Genomic DNA, 20,812 nt, shown 5'->3' with positions numbered 1-20,812 from the left:
TAGATTAGGTTAATAAGGTTAGGATTAATCAAAGAGCTTGTTTTGGTTAATTAATATGGTGAATGGGAAGTTCTAGAGCTTATTAGCACTTTCAAGTACCAACTTAGATAGAATTGAACGAATATTGTGTCATCTTTGAGTCACATTGCTAAATTGTCATACATGGGGTTGGAGTCTTTTCAAATTCTGAATTTAATTCACGCATTTAGTTGATTGCTTATGTTTTTAATTGTTTGTTTAATCATTACATTCTAAACCCCCCTCTCTTTACTATTGGTGACCATAGTACCTTGTGCAAATAGGTATAAACCAATTGTCCTGTGTCTCTGTGGATCGACCCTGCTTGCCTTGTACTACCTTTTAGTGCAATATAGTGGGATTATTTTGGAGTATATCGTACCCCTTTATTTGTTGGGTTTGACACTCCTAACAATAACACATACAACAAATAAGACCGTCCGGTCAATAATACAAATAAGACCCTCCGGTCAATGATATAAATAAGACCCTTCAGTAAATAACATAAATAAGACCCTCCAGTAAATAACACAAATAAGACCCTCCAGTCACTCATGCATTACCACACAGGTAAGAATAATGAGAATACTCACCTCTACGCTTCACGATTAACCCTACATTGTTGTTGCTGCTGCTAACCACTCCCAATCTGAGCCAAACACCCAACGCCATAATCAATAACTGAACAAGGCTAGACTCCAGCCCTAAGCCCAAAATAGCCCATATAAGCAAGCATACTAATGACCCTAACCTATTGGGCCCACCAAGGCCCAAAACCAAAGGATTCATAAGGGCCCACTAATGGCCCAGTTTTCTAAATTGGGCCCGTCCCTATATGGACCTAAAACTAAGCCCAATAATCCTTAGTCCCAAAAAGTTAATTTCAGATGCCCCAAACAATGCAAATTAATCCTTAAGACCCATAAAAACCACCTTAACACATGCATGGTCCATTCATAAGCATCAAGCAAGCACCTTTACGAACTAATGACCTCATAGATACTAAGAGTAGCAACTCAAATCCCCTAAAGTGGTAGCAAACCACTAGATCTCATCCATGAGACCAAAATGGGACCAAAACTCATATAATACTAGATATAAGTTTCAAATGAGCAAGGTTGGAGCTTTATACCTCTAATAAGCTGAAAATAAAGGAGAGAGTTCAGTTCTACAAGCCTCCCCTTTGATCCACCAATTTGCATCAAGTCCTAAATCTTGAATGAACACCAAAACCCATTAAAACACACACAAGGAGGTCACAATACTCTTGGGTAAGGCTATGGTTCGTAATTAGGGTTTTAGAACCATGGAGGCTGATACATAAAGGAGTCTTGAGGTTATAATGATCTTTATATAGTGCCCAAACCCTAAAAATAAGGTTTGGCATCTTGATCATTATGACCGCATACCTTTAGGTATGACGGGAATACCGAGTTCATCCACGTGTCCCTTTGCTTGACACATGGGACTAATCTGCCAACTTATTCCACCAAGGGCCAACCTTGCTAAAACTTCAAACTATTATAACTCCTTCGTTATAAGTCCGTTTCCAACGAACCTTATATCCACGGAAAGGTGGCGAGAAGCCCTACATTTCTCGCAATACAACATAGCCTTAAAACTCCTCGATCAAAAACCCAAGATTCATAAAAGATCAAGTCAATGCCTTCACCGATACTATTGGGCTCTAAAGCACAAACCGAACCATTTCATCACACAACCGACCTTATCCATATCTAAAAAGGGCCTAAACCTTTCTTGTTCAAAGCCTTAAAACCTTCTCATACTTGGATTACGGCCCACGAACCTTGAATCGCAAAAACGATCCAAAACAGAATGTTACATGGGGTATTTTGGGGGAACTCACTAAGCTTTGTGCTTACGATTTGTGTTTAAGTGTTTTTCAAGTACTTGTGGTTTCAAAAGGAAGGGCCCGACTTGATTGCATTGCATCCCCTAGAGTTTTTTCTGCATTGATTGTTTATGATTTTACTCTGATGTTTTAAGGATACTTTAACACTGATAGTCTTTTGGAACAATGAATGAATGGTTTTGACTTATTTAAATTGAAAATTTTACTCGGTATTTTTGGGAATTTACACTGCTAAAAACTTGGCAGTATACCCTAGTTACTACCTTAACAACAATGCTAATCGACATAGTAAGACAACAATGCCTTCAACATCTTTTGGTTGCTTAGCCTAGCCCTTGGCTGGTTAGGATAGAATTGAGTTAGCCCAAGGCATGACCTAAATTCCATTTGACCCAACCCTATAAATAGAAAACTTCCTCCTCCATGAGAGGGACTTCTTCCACCTTTAGACATGATCCGACATTACACACAATCCCCCCCCCCCCCCCGGCACCAAGATGATTCTCTTTGGCTATGAGAAACCATCTCATTTCATACACCAATCAATCTAACTTGATCGTCGAATTTTGTTCCTGGGGCATGATCCTTGGGGTGCTTTTAACAACTATGGTGGAAACATATCTTCTAAATATGATAAGTGTTCAATAGTTCAAAGGCCATTGGTGTAACTTTGATTTAGTATATATTAGAAATCATACGTGATTAGTAATTGACATATGACAACTATTAAACTACAACTGCTTATTTTCTTTAGCATCAAGCAAGTCGACGATTTCCAAAAGGGTTTAAACACTATTATCTTAATCACCATTACAACTCATTGTAATCTATTTTTCCTCAAACTTTGTAAACACTATAGGTTATATTGGATTGATTCTCAGCTTCCTCCGTCTCTGGTTTTTCCCATTTTGGGTTTTCCACGTAAATCCATGTGTCTCTTTTATTTACTGCATCATTGTTCTCGTTGGTCGTTGTTTACATCTGATATATTAATTATACTCCACTTGAACTAATATTATTATAGTTATTTAGATTATTGGTGTGTTTTCTATTTATGTCTGCTACAAGTAGTATCAGAGCTTTTGGGTTGTAATATTTGTTTAATGGAATTGTCTTAACAATTGGTTGAGCATCTCTACGATGAAGTACGATATTTCGTTGTTGGATCAAAACACTAGGTTTTTGTTGTGGAAAGTAAAGATTAGAGATATACTCATACAAATGGATTTACACAAGACACGTTTGGGTTTAGGTAGGGTGCTCATTACATGGCCAGAAGAAGAAAAATAGATGGAAGATCTAAAAGCTTTGTCCCAAATTTGTTTGCATTTGTCAAACGATGTCTTCCAGGATGTTCTGAAAAAAAAAAATTAATCGCCTTCTTTATGGCTAAAGTTGGAGCAACTATTGATGACCAAAAGCTTATCAAACAAGTTGCACCTAAAGCAATGATTGTTCGATCTCAAAGTGAGTGAAGAGAGTTCTTTAGCTGATCATATATTCACATTCAAAGAGTTAGTCGGTAATATGGAAAATATGGATGTTGAATATGAAGATGAAGAATTAGCTTTATTCTTATTGTCGTCGTTGCCCGAGTCTTACGGTAATTTTCGTGATACTATCATTTATAGTTGTGGCACTCTATTGTTAGATGAATGATAGCTTTAGGTTCAAAAGATAAGAAGAAGCACATTACATGTGGTGGTTCAAGTGATGTGAAAGTCATAGGTTTAAATGTTAGAGGAAGAACGACGGAGAGAGGTAAAACCCTCAATCTTCCAACATGATGAGATCCAAGTCTAAAGGCAAACGAAAGTTGTGCAATTACTGTCACAAGAAAGGACACATGATTGATGAATGGTTCAAATTAAAGAATAAAGGAAAGGATAAAGCAACAACAAATGCTAAACAAGATAACACTTCAAGTGAAACTGATGTTGGAGAGGTTGGTTGTGTTGGAGAACTTCTAATAGTTTACTCAGACAAAGACGAATTGGTTTCTACTAGTGAATTGATACTCAATTCCGATTGTACTTTTCATAAGTGTCACAACCATAGTTGTCAAACTTGTACAAGTCACCAGTCGACTCAAACGATTCTGGCCATTTGTATCCTAAAACGAGACCTCTCATACTATGACTTGGATTTAAGTTTGAATCGGTCAAAATTCCAATTCAGTGCCTAACTTGTACCGAATCGAGTCAACTCGTGACTCAGACGAGTAATGTATCCCTCGGGTAATATCATGATCTAGCTGGTAATTAGGTTACCCGGTGGTTAATAACTTCATTTTTTAGAGCATGTTGAGTTTAAGGAAATAGAACATATGCAAACTCTAAAAAATATGGACATTACAAAGAGAAATAGAGGGAGGGAAGAAGGGAGAGAGTTTTTGAATGTCGAGTCACAAGTTGATAACTATGGTCACAAAAGAGTTGGTTTTTCACATTTGAAAAGGTTAACCAAGGACCAAGGCTTAAACCATAGCAAACCTAAAATATTGTAAGAGTTTAACGATTGACAGCTCACATAGGTTTTGTACGGGTTTATATTTACCGTTCAAATTGTGGGGTTTACCATCTTTTAAATTATGAGGCCTAAAAAATCAATAATTCAACTAGAAATTGAGCATCACATTCTAAAAATCTCCCAGACCATTATCACATCAGCCATTCATCCCTAATTAAATACAACAGAATAACAGTAATGTTAGTCAATTTGTGATCGTATACACCTTGAGTAGCCATGGTCATAATGATGTTTTTTTTCTGTTTAAATGTTATGTTTATAACATTTGCACAAAAATTATAGTTTTCGCTTAAAAATTGAACTTGATTTCACAATCCATGTGTTAATCTGATATATAATGGGTATGACACAAATAAAACTTTGAGAGCAAATTTGTAGCCTCTACCATCTTTTTAGGATACTACAATCCTGATCTTCCTACATTATTCCTTATTCTAAAACATTAAAACTCGGCAAGCCATGATCAATATAAATAGTAGTAATACTTAAAAGTTCAATATTGAAAATGGCTTGTGGAAAATTATAGTTCCTTCTACTGCAATTTTCGCCAAGTTAGATCCAACACCTTTTTCCTAACATTCAACAAACCCTTGTAATTCGATTTATTTTCAATTACATAAAGATGAAATAAGGGTTCATATCCAAATTCGCAGGTATATCGTTATTTCAGATGTATAGTCATTTTAGGGAAAAGGATATTAAAATACACCAGAATGATGAACGAAAACTTCAAATCCATGACGAATTTGGGAAAAAAGGAAGAAAAAGCTCATCCGCTCCTATTCGATTGAATTATATACCTTCGCATTTCAGTAATTAAGATATGGGCGTAATGAAATTAACGGAAGACATATGCAATCGAATTCTGTTATAAAAATCGACATTTAAGTTGAACAAATACTACTTTCATATCATTTAAAACTGGTGGGTTACTGTAAGATTTCTACAAGCACTTCAAATTTGAAACTTTTACATCGAAAATTGTCGATTAATAACTTCAACACATTTTTAAGTGCTGGTAAATTTGGTGACAGCCTTGGTACCTTCAGACACGGCATGTTTTGCCAATTCACCGGGAAGTACAAGTCTCACAGCGGTCTGAATCTCCCTGGAAGTGATTGTAGGCTTCTTGTTATACCTTGCAAGTTTTGAAGATTCCTGCGCCAGCTTCTCAAATATATCGTTGATGAACGAGTTCATGATACCCATAGCCTTCCCTGAGATTCCGATATCAGGATGAACCTGCTTCAGAACCTTGAATATATAGATCTTGTATGTCTCCACAGACTTCTTGTTCTTCTTCTTTTTCTTATCGGTCGTTGATGCATCCTTTGGTAGCTTCTTCTCCGCTTTTGGTTTCTTCTCTGCCGGAGCCTTTTCAGCGGCTGGCTTCTTCTCAGCCGGTTTCTTTTCTGCCGCCTTTGGTGCCATTTTAGATCGAAAGGGAATGTTTTGTATGCACGAAATGGAAATGATCCTGGTTGTGTTGATAAAACTTGTTTTGGGTTGTTTATATACAAGCGAGAGATGCGTTTTGATTGGTGGATGTTTATTGACGCGGATAATCACTCCACACCGTGGATCTACATTGATACGGATTTGACGGTGTAGATGCAGTTAGTTTGTATTTGATTGGAATATTTCAAATATTTGTTGTCGCGGGAAAGAAATTGCTTAACGTGGGGTTCTTTATTTTCACTTTTTATAAACAAGCATTGAACTATTTTAATTGATTTTCTATTATTATAACGAGTATTTTGTTATATGCGTTGCGGCAAACCAATCCGTATTCATGAGTGGAGACAATACGGGTATACATGTGTGGAGGCAGTCCTGCCAAGATTTCTCAAACTCCTTTACTATTAATAAAGTGGCGAAAGCAAGAAAAAACAAAATATATCATAGGTTGCAGGATGAGAATTTGGTCCGGAAACTCAAATCGAACCCAAACCCGAACTAAATTAGGTTCGAATAAGCAATTCAATTCAATTCTCACTTCTCATGAATTTATATTAGGTTTATTCAGTTCGGGTTACCCAAATAAGGGTTTATTCGATTCTAAATACCCGACCCGAAATTGAAAAGCCGTTTTTTTAATAGTATTTTTCTTGCTGCACTGAATGAACAACATTCAATCGATTCGATCGTGTTTTTCCGTGTCCCTCATTCTGTGATCGAGTCGTACATTCAATACAAGAAAACAAACCCTATTGTTTCATATTACCGAAGTCGACTTCCTACTCAATCGTATTACCGAAGTTGACTTCCTACTCATTTGTATTACTGAAGTCAACTTCCTGCTCAAACATTCCTATTCAGAAATAGAGTGTCGATCCTTTCTCTTTATATTCACAAATCGACCATTCCTTCTTTGTCTTATTCACAAATTAATATCTTGTCTAGTCATGGAAAATTGTATTAGGTTATTTTTTGGTTATTCGGGTTATAGATTCCTAATACGGTTTATTCGGTTCTTTTCGGTCATATTATGTCCTTGATCATCTTGTACATATTATTCGAGTTATTCGGGTAATAACTGAACTAAACTGGATCGCTTAATACCTGAACCGAACTGAACCCAACTGAACCCATATTGGTAATTAGATTCGGTTTTCGGTTTATGCAATTACCCTTATTCGATTTTTGGGTTATCCGTGTTCAGGTCGGTTCGATCCGGTTTCGACTCGAATAACATCCATATGTTGCATTTTGCATGACTCTAGGAAAAAATGGTTAGATTGGAATGATTTATGGATAATTCTTGAGTTGGAAAGTTGGGACTTCATGCATTACCTTTTTGTGTCATGCTTGAGTATTGGTCATTTTGGTCTCGTATAGAAATTAGGGATTATGATCTTGGTTGCTTGGGCTTGAGAAATGGATAAAGTTGGTAACTTTATCCATGCAAATCATTAGGTGGTTCAGACTTGAGCTTTGGCTATGGACATTAAGGATTCAAAGTTTATTATATTAAGTTGCTTTGGACGTAAACTGTGGTGCGGCGGGTTTTATATCGCGACACTGGCCTTGAGATCCATTTGTGACTGTATTGGCGTTTAGTGGTTGTGGTGTGAGTCTCCTCACTATATTATCTATGTTATGATGTTATGATTGGATCCTCTGTGTGTTGGGTGCATGTGTAATACTATGACATGTTAGTATATTTAGTTAGACCAGCAAAGTCATAATTGTGGATTGTGGTTTGAGGATTGTTGGTTTTTTGCTTATTGATTGGTGTGTTATGTGTTTTGTTGGGCTCATGACAATATCGTGGTAGGTCATTAGCCAAATAGTGCTCAGTGGATCGATGACAATAACGGGACAAGTCACAAGTCAAATACTACCCGTGTTATGATAACGAGATCGAAATTAGGCGTAAGTTAAAGAGGCTAAATACTTTTATGTATAATTACTATTGTGATTTTGTAATATTTTGAGTAACTCGCTAAACTTTGTTCTTACAGTTGTGAATTAAATGCTTTGAGCTTGTGCTTCTGGCAATAGGAAGGCTCCAACTGGACCATGACGCATGCGCATCTCCTATCTATTATGTTATTTGGCTTCCACATTTTTCTACACATTTTACCGTGATATCATGATTTGAGCATTTTGGTACTTCATATTTTTATAAAAAGATGGTTTTGTAATGTTTAAATTATATTTGAAAAATGAAAATTTTGGTTGGAAAATTGGGACGTTGCATGATCTCAATCCTTGTTGATGACTTCCATTCATCACATGTGCTTCATTCTCCAATATTGGAGTTACATTTCAAAGCTTAAATTTGGTGATTCTTCATCCCATCCTTCATTGATTATGAGATATTGCTTTACAAGCTATAATTAATTCGATGAGAACATGCTTAACTCTTCACGAGGCCAACATCGACTGCTTCAAGGTCGCTCATGGAAGGAAGACATCGCAATAGAGGAGGTTCTCTCTAACTCTCAGTCAATTCTACTGATGAAATGAGAAAAGGGGTTGCATCTTATAAACATATTTTTAGTTTCTACAATCCTTTTAATATATTTTGATAAAACGGTCCAACCAACGAGCCTTAAATTAGCGAGTAAACCCTTTTAGTCTCCCCCCCCCCCCCATTCATACCATGAATAATACGGTCCATGAGTCAATTAAGTGAGTGATCTCTCTCTCTCTCTCTATCTCTCTCTCTCTCTCTCTATATATATATATATATATATATATATATATATATATATATATATATACAGAGAGAGAGAGAGAGAGGCTCAAATGTTTCCAGCAACTATTGTGTGCATGAATGCACCAATACAAATTTAGGAAATAATAAGGGTTATTTAGTAATTTGATATATAAATTCCATAATTATTCCATATAATCATGCTAGTCAAATTGACTTTTAACCTAATTTATCCATGTTTTTATTTACAGTCGTTCTTATTCCCTCGCTTCATTTGTGTGTGTATGTATGTGGTCGAACATGTTCATCATCATCGACAAACGCATGCTACCGCTTCTTCTTCCTGCCTCTCCACCTTTGGCTCCGTAATCAATCAATGTCGTCGTACACTACAGAGTCTTCCCCATTGCCCATTGACGACAGGCTCTCCCTATTCCTTGAAACGTTTACAACACAAATTCATTACTCGCAACCTATATCTAAGCATGTATTGTTTGCTTTTTGGAGCCAAAACTTATCATCTCAAAGTAATCGATATTCCGCTGAGCCACCTTAAATTCCGATTAATGTGTCTTTTAACTTTCATTCGATAATACTCAAAATTCAAAATTACACAGATAATCATGGATTGGTTCTTGATATCATTGATCATTGGGAGATTCAAACGGCGATAAAATCTGCATTTTGTAAAGTTGAGTTGTGTTCTTTTGATGGGTTAATTCAGTTTTGGGCACCCGTGGAATCCAGCAGTAGACGCCTTCTTACAACTTATGATCAACCTTTTGCCCTAAAATATATTGACTATGGGCTCCAAAAATATAGGTTATTATATCGTATTGTACATTAATTTAGGCATCGAAGCTTTCCAAAATACTTATTGATTTGGAATTTTCGTTTACAAACAATAACATTTTGTCATGGCCTCCATGTGTTCGATAAAATGTCTCAATGAAAAAATAGTTAATAATCTTTAATGGCTTTACTTCTTTTTGTTCCTTATTCTTTTCAGAAGTATGTAACTTAATTTATACTTGGTTGGATGCCATTTTCATAAAAATAGGTTGATACTAGTTTCTTATTCTATCAGAATTTGTAGTTAAATACATTGAGCATATCGAGAATAAACACAGGGAACCCGAATAAGCAAAACAAGTTTTCAAATTGGTATGTGATGAATCGACAATTTAAAAACCCCTGGTAAACCTCATGATCCTCGATATTATGCAAGACCAGTTCATGAAGTAGCTCGTCAAGATGCTTATGAGGTTATTGATGATATTTTATTGAAAAACTATCAGGTTCATCTTATTTGTTTTTATTTGGTATTGAAAAACTTAAACTCTGATGTTCTCTAAAGAATTTATGTTTTTTTATTTATTATTTTGCTTCCGATTTCACTAAGCCTTTCAATGGATTCCGACTTGTTTGATGATAATGCATAACAAGTGTTTGTTGAAATGCCTAACAATGTATGCATTATGTCAGGATTACTTTAGTTCAATTTGTGATTTTGAATTCCAATTTGTATTATCTTTTGTTATTGTATATTTGGAATCTAAAAAACTCAGTTTATTCCTCATGAAATATTTGGTTACCCATTGTATGTGTGTATGTGTGTGTGCGTGTGTTTTATCTCATTTAAGGTTACGTGATCGTCATTAAAAAGTTCATAATAGCCATGAATGCAACCTTTGAGATGGAATATTTGCATTCCACAACCACTTGCTTGTACATTGATATCCACGGTAATCTCAAAATACATCTTTGTGTTAAGATGATATTTTCATGCATTTATATTTCAAATGTTTTGTTTGTTGGGTATATTATTGCTAATACAAATTCTTTAAGAATATTCAAAACCATTATGCAATAATAGCTTACTCTGTAAGAATATTATTGTTGTATTATGATAAAACTGTAGTTAATTAATTGTATGTTTAATGTGCAGTTGTTACAAGTGTATCACTACAAATTACTTGACAATGAACTTCTGGTAGAAATGACTTGTAGAATGGCTTGAAAATCTGATGGGAAAGGCTTGAAGAATGAATTAAAGAATGATCACACTCACAGTTTTTAGAATGTTGTTATTTTTTTTAAAAAACATACCAGTTATTATTTATGAATGTTTGTTATTATTCAACTAATCACACTTATACAATTTAATTATTTGGTATATTATTAGTTCAAAAATCGAATTTTGTATAGTCTTTCAGAATGTATTTACTAGTTTACGGTTGACATTCTGTCATAATAAAATCGAAAAATATATTTACTAGTTTATGGTTAAAATTCTATCATTGTGATAGAATAAAATCAGATTTTTAATTTTAAATTAATTTAAAATATTTATATTTTAAAAAATAAAGGAATTAATCATCCCTAAATTTTAAAAAATTTAATTTTTTAATATAGGTTAATTGACTAAAATGCCTTTATGCTCAAATTTGTGTGATTATATGGTACATGTTATCATATTTCACTATCATAGATCCTCAGATCATGTCATTTGATTATATTTTATCAAATGGTACAAATTTGTGCATTATAGCACACAATAGTTACTAGAAACAAAATAACCTAACTATATATATATATATATATATATATATATATATATATATATATATATATATATATATATATATATATATATATATTAAAAAAGGAATAGATTTACTCGAGAATTCAAACCTTCAATATTAGGTGTTACACATTCTAACTTAATTATTATTATAAAGTTGTCAATTTATATTTATGACTTAACGATTAAGTCGTTTTGACTTCACAAGAGCTTAAAAAAGGATCTATTATGGTAATTCCTCATCCCTTTTAACTGGTAAGCTTTGAATGGATTCCAACATTAACAATAAACTTCCCAAACAATCATTAAGGTCTTATTTCACCTCCTAATTATCCAATTAATCTTATGAATTCCAATTCCATTGGAATCATAGGTTATAGTAAGTGATTATAGAGTTGATGCAACTCAAAACTTGTTTCACAACATTTACTTACAATACTTCCAAATCCTTTTTCCAATAACCTATTCATCCAAATATGACCAATTACTTGACCTTGTTCCTCATTGAGTGATATTTCCAACCAAATTTAAATCAAACTATTAGAATCATAATCAGAATCACATGGCTGCCATTGAACCCATATAGTAAGTCTATACTCCCTTTACGAATCCAAGCAGTGACTTTTATGGTGTTTTATGATTATCTAACTTGAGATTTGATTATAATCCACCGTAACAACGGACCCAATAATAAAAAATCACTAAAATCCGTTTACAATTGAATTCCACCATGGATGAAGCTCCAAAGTTCCAAATTCCCACCAAACCCCATGATAAGAAATTAGGGTTTGAATGTTTGATTCCATGGAATTTAAGAGTTCAAATCCAACATTTAACACTAGATTCAATCATTAATCATCATAATAGAATCTAATTTTCGGATTTGGATCCAAACCCTAAACTATATATTGAGTTTAGAAAATCAGAGGGTGAGTTTTTACCCTGTAAGTATGAGTTGATCTCTCACATTCAAACCTTGACTCCACTTTCAATTATTTCACTCCAGTCATCTAAGAATTGCTTGGAATCATCCATGAATACCGTGACAACCTCATCCCTCCCATCTAAGTTGTGTTTCTCCTAAATGGAGAGAAACAATCAAGTTTATCTACATACATCCTCATATTACATTATGGCCCCTCATGTGTGATTTCTCTAATATGGTCACAAATTGACAACTTTTTTTAATGGAACTTTATATGTATGAGCCTCATAATTTTCCAATTCATATCAATACGGTCATGACTAAGTAAAAGTCCCTTTAAGTTTATCTTATTGGCAATTTTGGTCATCCAACTTCAAAAGTTTACTCCTAGGCCGTTATATTGACTTGGAAACAAATTAGTACATTAATACTTCCTAAATATTCATTCTCCATATAATTTTTGACTTTCAAGTCCTATTTTATCAATCAAAGTCAATTCTCAACTTTCACAATTTGACAACTTTGATCCTTATTCATTAAAAAAAATTCACTAAAAAGGAAAAATCTTTTAGGCCTATTTTGAAGATTTTATAGATTCTCAACCATTTTAACTTTGAACTTTGACTTTTATTATTTGATATCTGCAACTTCCTTTTCCTTTGCATTTGCGAACAATGTATTAAATATGGGGTTATAGTGGTGGCAGGCTTACCAATTTCATGAGAATGTTTGATACGGTCTTAGACTTAACTCAACACCACAAGCACATGGAAGATCCATTGACCACAACCGGACCGGAAGTTGTCAATATAAAGGCTCCAAGAGGTTCAAAATGAATTAGTCAATCACATTAAACACGTGATAATTTAGCTAGTGGGAGAAATAGTTTTCCAATTGCATCACCCGTGTTCTCCAATAAAATGCATTTAGTTTAAGGTAGCATTTTCTTATTAAAGTCATGTAATTTCATTTGGAAAAAAACATGCAGAAAATTGTTCAAAGTCTTGTGTGTGTTCTTTAATCTATCTTCTTGGAGGCTAACCCACTTAAGGGTCCTATCATCATTATCATATATGTAAAAGTGTTCAAAGTCTTGTGTGTTATTCTTCAATCTTCAATCTATTTTCTTGGAGGCTAACCCACTTAAGGGTCCTATCATCATTATCATATACGTAAAACTGTTCAAAGTCTTGTGCATTCTTCTTCAATCTATCTTCTTGGAGGCTAACCCACTTATGGGTCCTATCATCGTTATCATATATGTAACGTTAGCAATTGAAATAATTTTGGCTTGCAATTTGTATATCCATGCTTATATGCATTTAAAAGTGAATTTTGATGTTTAGAGGTACATTTTGCAGTGAATAAGTCATTTTAGTATGAATTAAGGAGGATAGGTAAAGTCATGTCGTTGAATGTTGCACCGGGGAAACGGGAAGGTAAGCTGGTGGGACAAGTAACACGACGATCTTTGTACCCATGATAGCTAGCTAGCTTGTTGGAGTAAAAAATTTATGCATCAAGTAAGTTTCAAGTAGATATGCCATGCCAGTCAATCTTGGAATTTTGTTTGACATGAATTTTAATCGAGGTTGTGGTGTTGTTTATTTCAAACTGATTTTAATATACAAAGTTTGTTGCTATAGTTGGTTTTTGGTGATCATTGTCTTTTTATCTATATTGGTGTTAACAAATGTTTTTCTTCATATATTTCTTTCTTTTTTATAGAAGATAACTCACGATTTAGTGCAAGTACTTGATTTAATGTTGTCATGCAATTCGAAAGTCAAGGCAGAAAGGGTAAATCATTTTTCATTCAGCACAAACATTCAAAGACACGACCAAACAATATATTTTCATCCATATGCAATTTCATTAAGAGTATCTGAATCATTTAGCCACGAATCAACCAAATCATTCAATATTCAGAGTAGCAAAAAGGTTATCAAACAGCCTTAAGTAAATATAAAACAACTATATATAATATATTAAATACATAACCTATTAAGCTCCTCAAGTAAGAAAAGAAACAATTACTTAGCCTTTTATCAATATCATACTTAATTTTACGCAAACAACAAAACTACATGAGTGCAAGAAGTTGTAGCTAGTAGAAACAATAACTTCTATTTGTATATAAATGTCAGTCAAAATAACTAGATACTTTTAAAGGTAATCTTGTAAATTTGTTTACGAAATCTATGAGCTTTTTGTTAACATGAAAGGTAAAACCTCCTAAACCGAACTATTTTTTTTTTTTTAATTTTTTTGGTAAAAGCTCCCAAAAAATTTTGTGACTGAACACAAACCGTCTATTAAACAAATAATAAATAAATATTTTGTGGCTAATCAAGAAACTTACAACACAACAAACAAACCCTACTAAAATTAATTAAGAAAGCCCAACTTGAAAGCAAACTTTAAGAATCAAGTATTAGATTAAGAAGAAAGTAACCAACTATACAAGGTATGAGAACTTGTATGAGATGTTGAAGCTTCTTCTTGAAATGAAGATAAGAAATAAATTGTCCTTTTTTAACCAAAAAAAAAAACCCGAGTGAAAGAAATCTAGCTATTTGGGTATGGAAAAAACAAGGCTGTTAAACTCATCCAAAGAGGCAACAAAAATCTTTAAAAAAAAGTTGTTTATAAACAAAGATAATGCAGCAACAAAAACAACAACAAGCATTAAGGCAAAATCAAAACAACCAAATTTTATTTAAGTCCTGCTATCCCTCTATCAAACACATAGTTGAAATTGTTTATATATGAAACTGCCAGCATATGATCCTTATAATCACCACTGTATCAAAACATGGACAAATTGATAGCCAATAATGTTGACATCCAAAAGACCAAAGAGATAACTTTTTCATAAGCTTAACAAAATCTTTTCCAAACAATAATAATAGGAAATGAATGATAACAACAACCAGATCTAGCCATGAAAAAGCAATTCTTAAACCAATCCTAAACAAAAATCAAAACCCTAATCATAATAGATTCTGGGGCAAAGCGAAACTGAATTCAATACACAAGGATCAGAAATCATTCAGCGTTTAAGGAAATCACACAACTAATTCCATCAAATTTTGCTATTTTCATACGTTATCATTTTATGTTCATTGGAGGAAATAGATAATAAGACACATTCAAGCCCAATGTATTCGAACCAAATTAGGCATCATCGTCCTCAATGATGCTAAAATAACATACTCATTGGGCAATAAACTCGATTAAGAAATGTTTACCTAATAGATTCAGTAACTATCAAATGCAACAGAAATATCACTCAAAATAAAACACTTCAAAAATAAATGTGAACTACCAGTAATCAAAGTCTATCATGATATTGACGAAGACAACAAAATTTAAACCAGAGACAACTCATCTTATACTTAGAAGCGGAGCTTCGAGAAAAACCAACGGTTTTTTCCAGTCTTGAATCGTTCCTCAAGCCGTGCTTTGGTCTCCTTGCAAGCAGTAACCTTCTTGTCACGTGACTGAAGCGCATCAACGGTTACAACGTCCTTCAGATCTACGTCGAGGGTGTACCTCGTCGGCATGATGTGATTGTAGTTAACGAGCTTGATGAACGCCTTCACACGAGATTTCTTCGCTGTCTTCTTTGCTGAATCCTTGCGAATCACCTTCTTTGGGTACTTTGCGATTCCGGCAACGAGGCAGTGGCCGTAAGGTCGGTCACGAGTGCCGTCGTCAAATTGCCTAACGATGACCGCCTTCCTGCCGGCAAAGCGTCCATTAAGGACAACAACGGCCTTATTGGGCTTCAAAAACTTCACCATCTCCGATTCCTCTCGATGTCCGCCGCCGCTGCTCACGCAAAAGTATGCACCAAGGGTTTCGAAAACTCGACTGACCATTTCTATTTATAATGTAGTTATTAATAAAATTACGGAAATGCCATTAGGTCTTCTCTTTGGTCTTATGCAGTTTATACCCTTGTTCTTTCATCATGGTGCAGACGAGCACCTTGAACTTTTAAGTGTCTCTTCCATATTTGTTTCCTTTTTAACCATACAATATCTAAATCTATTAAACTGTAGTTCATATTAAAAAAAAATAATAATAATAAAAAAAAATCAGCATTTTAAATAAAACATATGATATCTTATAATCTAAAAAACTATTTGGCAGTATTGTTTGTATTTAAAAAACAATAAACGTATTACTTGAATGAAATCCAAATTGATTGAATATATGATACTATTTTGTCTGAATTGTTTGAAAATGAGATCCCAAACTTAAGTAAGCTTGTATGGGACTCAGGGGCGGACGCAGAAATTAGTAATAGGGGTTGCATAATTTTTTTTCCCATCAGACATAATATAAAACATTAAAAAAAAATAAAAAAATTTCGGTCAAACATAATATAAAACATCTATTCATCTGATACAAATTTTTTTTTCTGGTTAAACATAATATAACAACGATATACTAGAATTTAAAGTTGTTCTCTTCGTGCAGACATCTTTTGAAACCGCTCCATTACTTTTTCATTCTCAACTTTCGCAAGTGCTTCGGTCTCGACATTACACAACAATGCGTCGTTCAAAAATTCATCGTCAATTTTGTTACGCAAGTCGGTCTTCAAGAGCTTCATCTTTGAAAAATATCTTTCTACACTTGCGGTCGCTACAGGTAATATCAAAGCCAACTTCAATAGCTTATAAACCAAAGGATAAGATCGATGCTTCCCCGTATTAACCATTAAACGAGAAAGGTCAGAAATTCCTTTTAAACTACCGAAGCGCTCATCTTTGATGCAAGAGTGATAAAATATCTCAAGTTGTCCTTCAAGGTCTATCATATCTGAATCATCAAAGTCATACTTGTATAACTTACCCAACTTTAATAACTTTGATTTGTCAAATTGTGCAAATGAATCACAAGGGCTCAAAGCACCCATGTATTCTAGTAATTGGGTGCTTGTTTCACTAAATCGATCCTGATATTCTATAAGTTGCATATCTACCACCGTGTTGAAGATTTCAACCTCAAAATGAAACCTATTAGTCTTTGTAGTCCTACGGTTTCTCGCACCAATATACAACTCTTCCATATCCAAAGTATCAATTTCGTGTGTTTCACAAAAAGAGGATACTTTTGGCAAAATGCTAGCAAACCCTATGTTTCTAAAAGATTGCAATGCCTCCATTGTCCCTCTAACCATCGAAGCCGCTTCTAAAATGTCTAGATCTTTTCTTTGAAGTTGCTTTGACAATGTACCCGTGACGTGTAAAATGTCATACATCATATGTAAGTAAAACACGAACTCATATGATTTAAAATATGCTAAGATTCCAGATGCTTGTTGACGGTTTGCCAATGACCCTCCCTCCTCTTTCACAAAATCTAAAACTACAAGAACATCCGTAAATAACTTTATCAAACTTGTGAGTGTGTTGAAATGTGAACCCCATCTTGTTTCTCCCGCTCGAACAAGTGTAGTCTCTTGATTTAGCCCTCTTCCGGTTTCAAGTTCACCACTACACAAGCCTTTTTGCACCCTTTCTCTTGCTTGCTCTCGTAGTAAGTCTTTTCTTTTACACGATGCACAAACTACATTAACCACCAACGAAATTTGCTCAAAAAAGTCACTAACATCATCATGCTTCTTTGCTACAGCCACAACTACTAATTGAAGTTGGTGTGCAAAGCAATGTACATAAAAAGCCGTGTCATTCTCTTGTAATATCAAAGCTTTCAAACCATTGAATTCCCCTCGCATATTACTAGCCCCATCATAACCTTGTCTTCTTATCTATTAAAATTTAAAACAATTAATATATATATATATATATATATATATTAAATTGAAATAACAAAAAAAACTAAAGAATAAATTACCTGACTAAAACTCAACTTATTACTTGTAAGTACTTCATTTATGGCGTTTTTGAGTGTCAAAGAAGACGTATCTTTCACGTGCACTAGACCTATGAATCTTTCTTTCACAAAGCCAAGAGTATCGACATAACGCAAAACAATAGCCATTTGTTCCTTTTTTGAAACATCACTAGATTCATCAACTAGTAAAGCAAAAACATCTTGACCAATCTCTTCACGAATACTCAAAAATACTTCTTGTGCAAAACATTGCACAAGTTCTTTTTGAATTTTAGGGGAAATTAGTTGATTGCTTTTTGGAGCATTTTCTAAAGTATTGTTGAAAATATCTTCACTAGTCTCTCGAATGGCTTTTAACACTTCAATGTATAGCCCTCTATTTTCTGAGTTAACCGACTCGTCATGACCACGAAATGGTAAACCGGTTTTCAATAAAAGTCTAACAACAATAACAGAAACACGTAATCGAGCTTTATATTTATGATCCTCTACTTCGGTTTGCCTCCTAAAGACTACATTGATAGCTTGTTGTTCCCTCATTAAAAACTCACACTTTTCTTTTGCTTTGTTGTGAAAACTATCAATACCACCCACATGAGTCCGAAATGCATCCTTTTTATTCCAAGTATCAAAACCTTGAGAAACAAATGCATCTCTCCCTCCTTTTTGTCCCATGAGGTCCCCACACAAATAACAATATAAACAATATGCACTATCCTTTTTCACACTATATTCCAACCAATCAAAGTCATCAAACCATGAAGGAACGAATCTTCTAAATCTATCACCTATTTTTTTTTTAGGAAACTTATGTGCCCTTACTTGACACGGTCCTTGAAGCAAATATGCTCTTCTTACATCATCTCTTATATTTGGTTTGTAACTTGTAATCAATGGCCTATCCGCCGGGTCCTTTGGAAGATCCTTCAAGTCAACATTATCATTAGGTTGGTTAGAGCATTGTGTTTGTGGAGTTGCATTAGAAACCGAAGGGATTGATTGATTGGTGATTGATGTTTGTGGAGTTGCATTAGGATTAGAAACGGAAGGCATTGATTGATTGGTGATTGGTATTTGGGAACATTCTTCACCACTTTCATTAGGATTAGGTCTTTGTCTTTTGGTAAAAAAACCACTTAGTTTAACCTATAAAAACATAACAATGACTTCAATAAAACAACTTGCTTTCACCTAATCAAACAATAAATTCAATAAAAACATAACAATTACACCTAATCAAACAATGACTTCAATAAAACAAGTTATTTTCACCTAATCAAATAATAAATTAAATAAAACATATCAATTTCACCTAATCAAACAATCAATTCAATAAAACAAGTTGCTTTCACCTAATCAAACAATAAATTCAATAAAACATATCAATTTCACATAATCAAACAATCAATTCAATAAAAAAACATAGCAATATAACCTAAGCAAACAATATAACTTCAACAAAACAAATCAATTTCACTCAAATCAATCACTAACTTCAAAAACACATCAATTTCAAATATCTTAATGAATTGGTAATTGGTAAAACTTACTTGCTTCATTGTGAAATCGATCAAGACATCAAGTATTGTGAATTTTGATCCATGAAACCATTGAAATCGATCAAGCCTCAGCCCTCAAGGTCGATTGATCGATTGAATTTTGGGGCCAAAAGAAAGTCGATACTGTCGTGACTCGTGCGTGCCTACAGCCTCCTGCTTCGGCCTTCCCTTCGTGCGTCCCTCTATTCTTATTTCTTCGATCGTGTGTTTTTTTTCCTTTCAATCGATGGATGGATTATAATTTGACAATTAGGATTATTGGGCTATCTTTTTTAAAAGCAATTAGCCCAATTGCTAATTTATCAAATTAAGTTTCATTTGGGTTTTAGGGCTTTAGATAATTGGACTAACTACAATTGAATAAAACATTTGGCTCGTTATTATTTTTTTTTGTTCGGTAATTCCCGAAAGAGTGACAATATTTTTTTTATGTACTTGCACAATTATTTTAGTAGGCGCACGATTTTTTTTACGTAGTGTCACAATAGGTAAAAATTAAAAAAAAAAAAATTCTACTTCGTACGCGGAAGCTAGGTGTTGCCGGTGCCACACCGGGCACCTAGCTAGGACCGCCCATGATGGGACTATGAACATGAAAAAATAATACGTGTATAAAGAGGAAAATGTGTTAAGTATAGTCGATGGAAATTTAGATAGTGTGAAGGTAAGTTGGTGCGTCCGACAAATCAAACTAAAATTGTATTGTTTTTGTTAAGGGCGTGCAAAAAAACCGCAAAACCGAACCGAACCGGCCGATCTAAAACAAAAAAAAAAATCGGATATCAACGAGTCAGCTTTGGTTTGTATACTAAGGTATCCACGGAAAACCAAATCGAACCGTCTGATGACCGAGTCAGCAAAAAATGTCTGACCTGACTCGATCAGACATATATCAAACAGGGCCTTATAAGTTGTTAAATTTATACACAATTTAAACTCACTAAATATAGTCTTCATTATCTCATAGACATTTGTTTATATACTTTAACTAATAAAATTTCAAATCGCCTACTATCGACCATAATATTATTTGATTTTGTAATAAGATCCATTTTCAATACTGAGCATGGTCATTCCCAAAATATGTTTGGAATGACCATGCTCGGTATTGAAAATGGATCGTGTTACAAAATCAAATAATATTATGGTCGATAGTAGTCGATTTGAAACTTTGATTAATTAAAGTATATAAACAAATGTCTCTGAGATAATGAAGACTATAGTTATGGCCCTGTTTGATATATGTCTGTCTGATCGAGTCAGGTCAGACATTTTTTGCTGACTCGGTCAG

The 20,812-nt window shown here is 34.0% G+C and overlaps 3 protein-coding genes across 3 annotated transcripts; all 3 read right to left on the bottom strand.

The window, feature by feature from the left end:
- Positions 1-5,309: 5,309 nt before the first annotated feature.
- On the bottom strand, positions 5,310-5,913 carry LOC145011865 (histone H2B.3-like). The gene has a single exon (XM_078970614.1). It carries the CDS (start codon positions 5,849-5,851, stop codon positions 5,429-5,431), a length of 423 nt encoding a protein of 140 aa, XP_078826740.1. The 5' UTR covers positions 5,852-5,913; the 3' UTR covers positions 5,310-5,428.
- Positions 5,914-15,228: 9,315 nt separating this feature from the next.
- On the bottom strand, positions 15,229-15,962 carry LOC145012603 (large ribosomal subunit protein eL27x). The gene has a single exon (XM_078971401.1). It carries the CDS (start codon positions 15,895-15,897, stop codon positions 15,490-15,492), a length of 408 nt encoding a protein of 135 aa, XP_078827527.1. The 5' UTR covers positions 15,898-15,962; the 3' UTR covers positions 15,229-15,489.
- Positions 15,963-16,556: 594 nt separating this feature from the next.
- Positions 16,557-19,521, bottom strand: LOC145009475 (uncharacterized). Its single transcript, XM_078968165.1, has 3 exons — positions 19,513-19,521; positions 17,963-19,108; positions 16,557-17,876 (listed from the first exon to the last, which is right to left on the bottom strand). Exons 1-3 carry the CDS (start codon positions 19,519-19,521, stop codon positions 16,557-16,559), a joined length of 2,475 nt encoding a protein of 824 aa, XP_078824291.1.
- Between the last annotated feature and the right edge of the window lie 1,291 nt (positions 19,522-20,812).

Source organism: Lactuca saligna, chromosome 8, assembly GCF_052625555.1.
Source record: "Lactuca saligna cultivar CGN05327 chromosome 8, ASM5262555v1, whole genome shotgun sequence".
Lineage (NCBI taxonomy): Eukaryota > Viridiplantae > Streptophyta > Magnoliopsida > Asterales > Asteraceae > Lactuca > Lactuca saligna.
The sequence above is the reverse complement of the archived record's forward strand: the minus strand, read 5'-3'. Positions and strand labels throughout refer to the sequence as shown.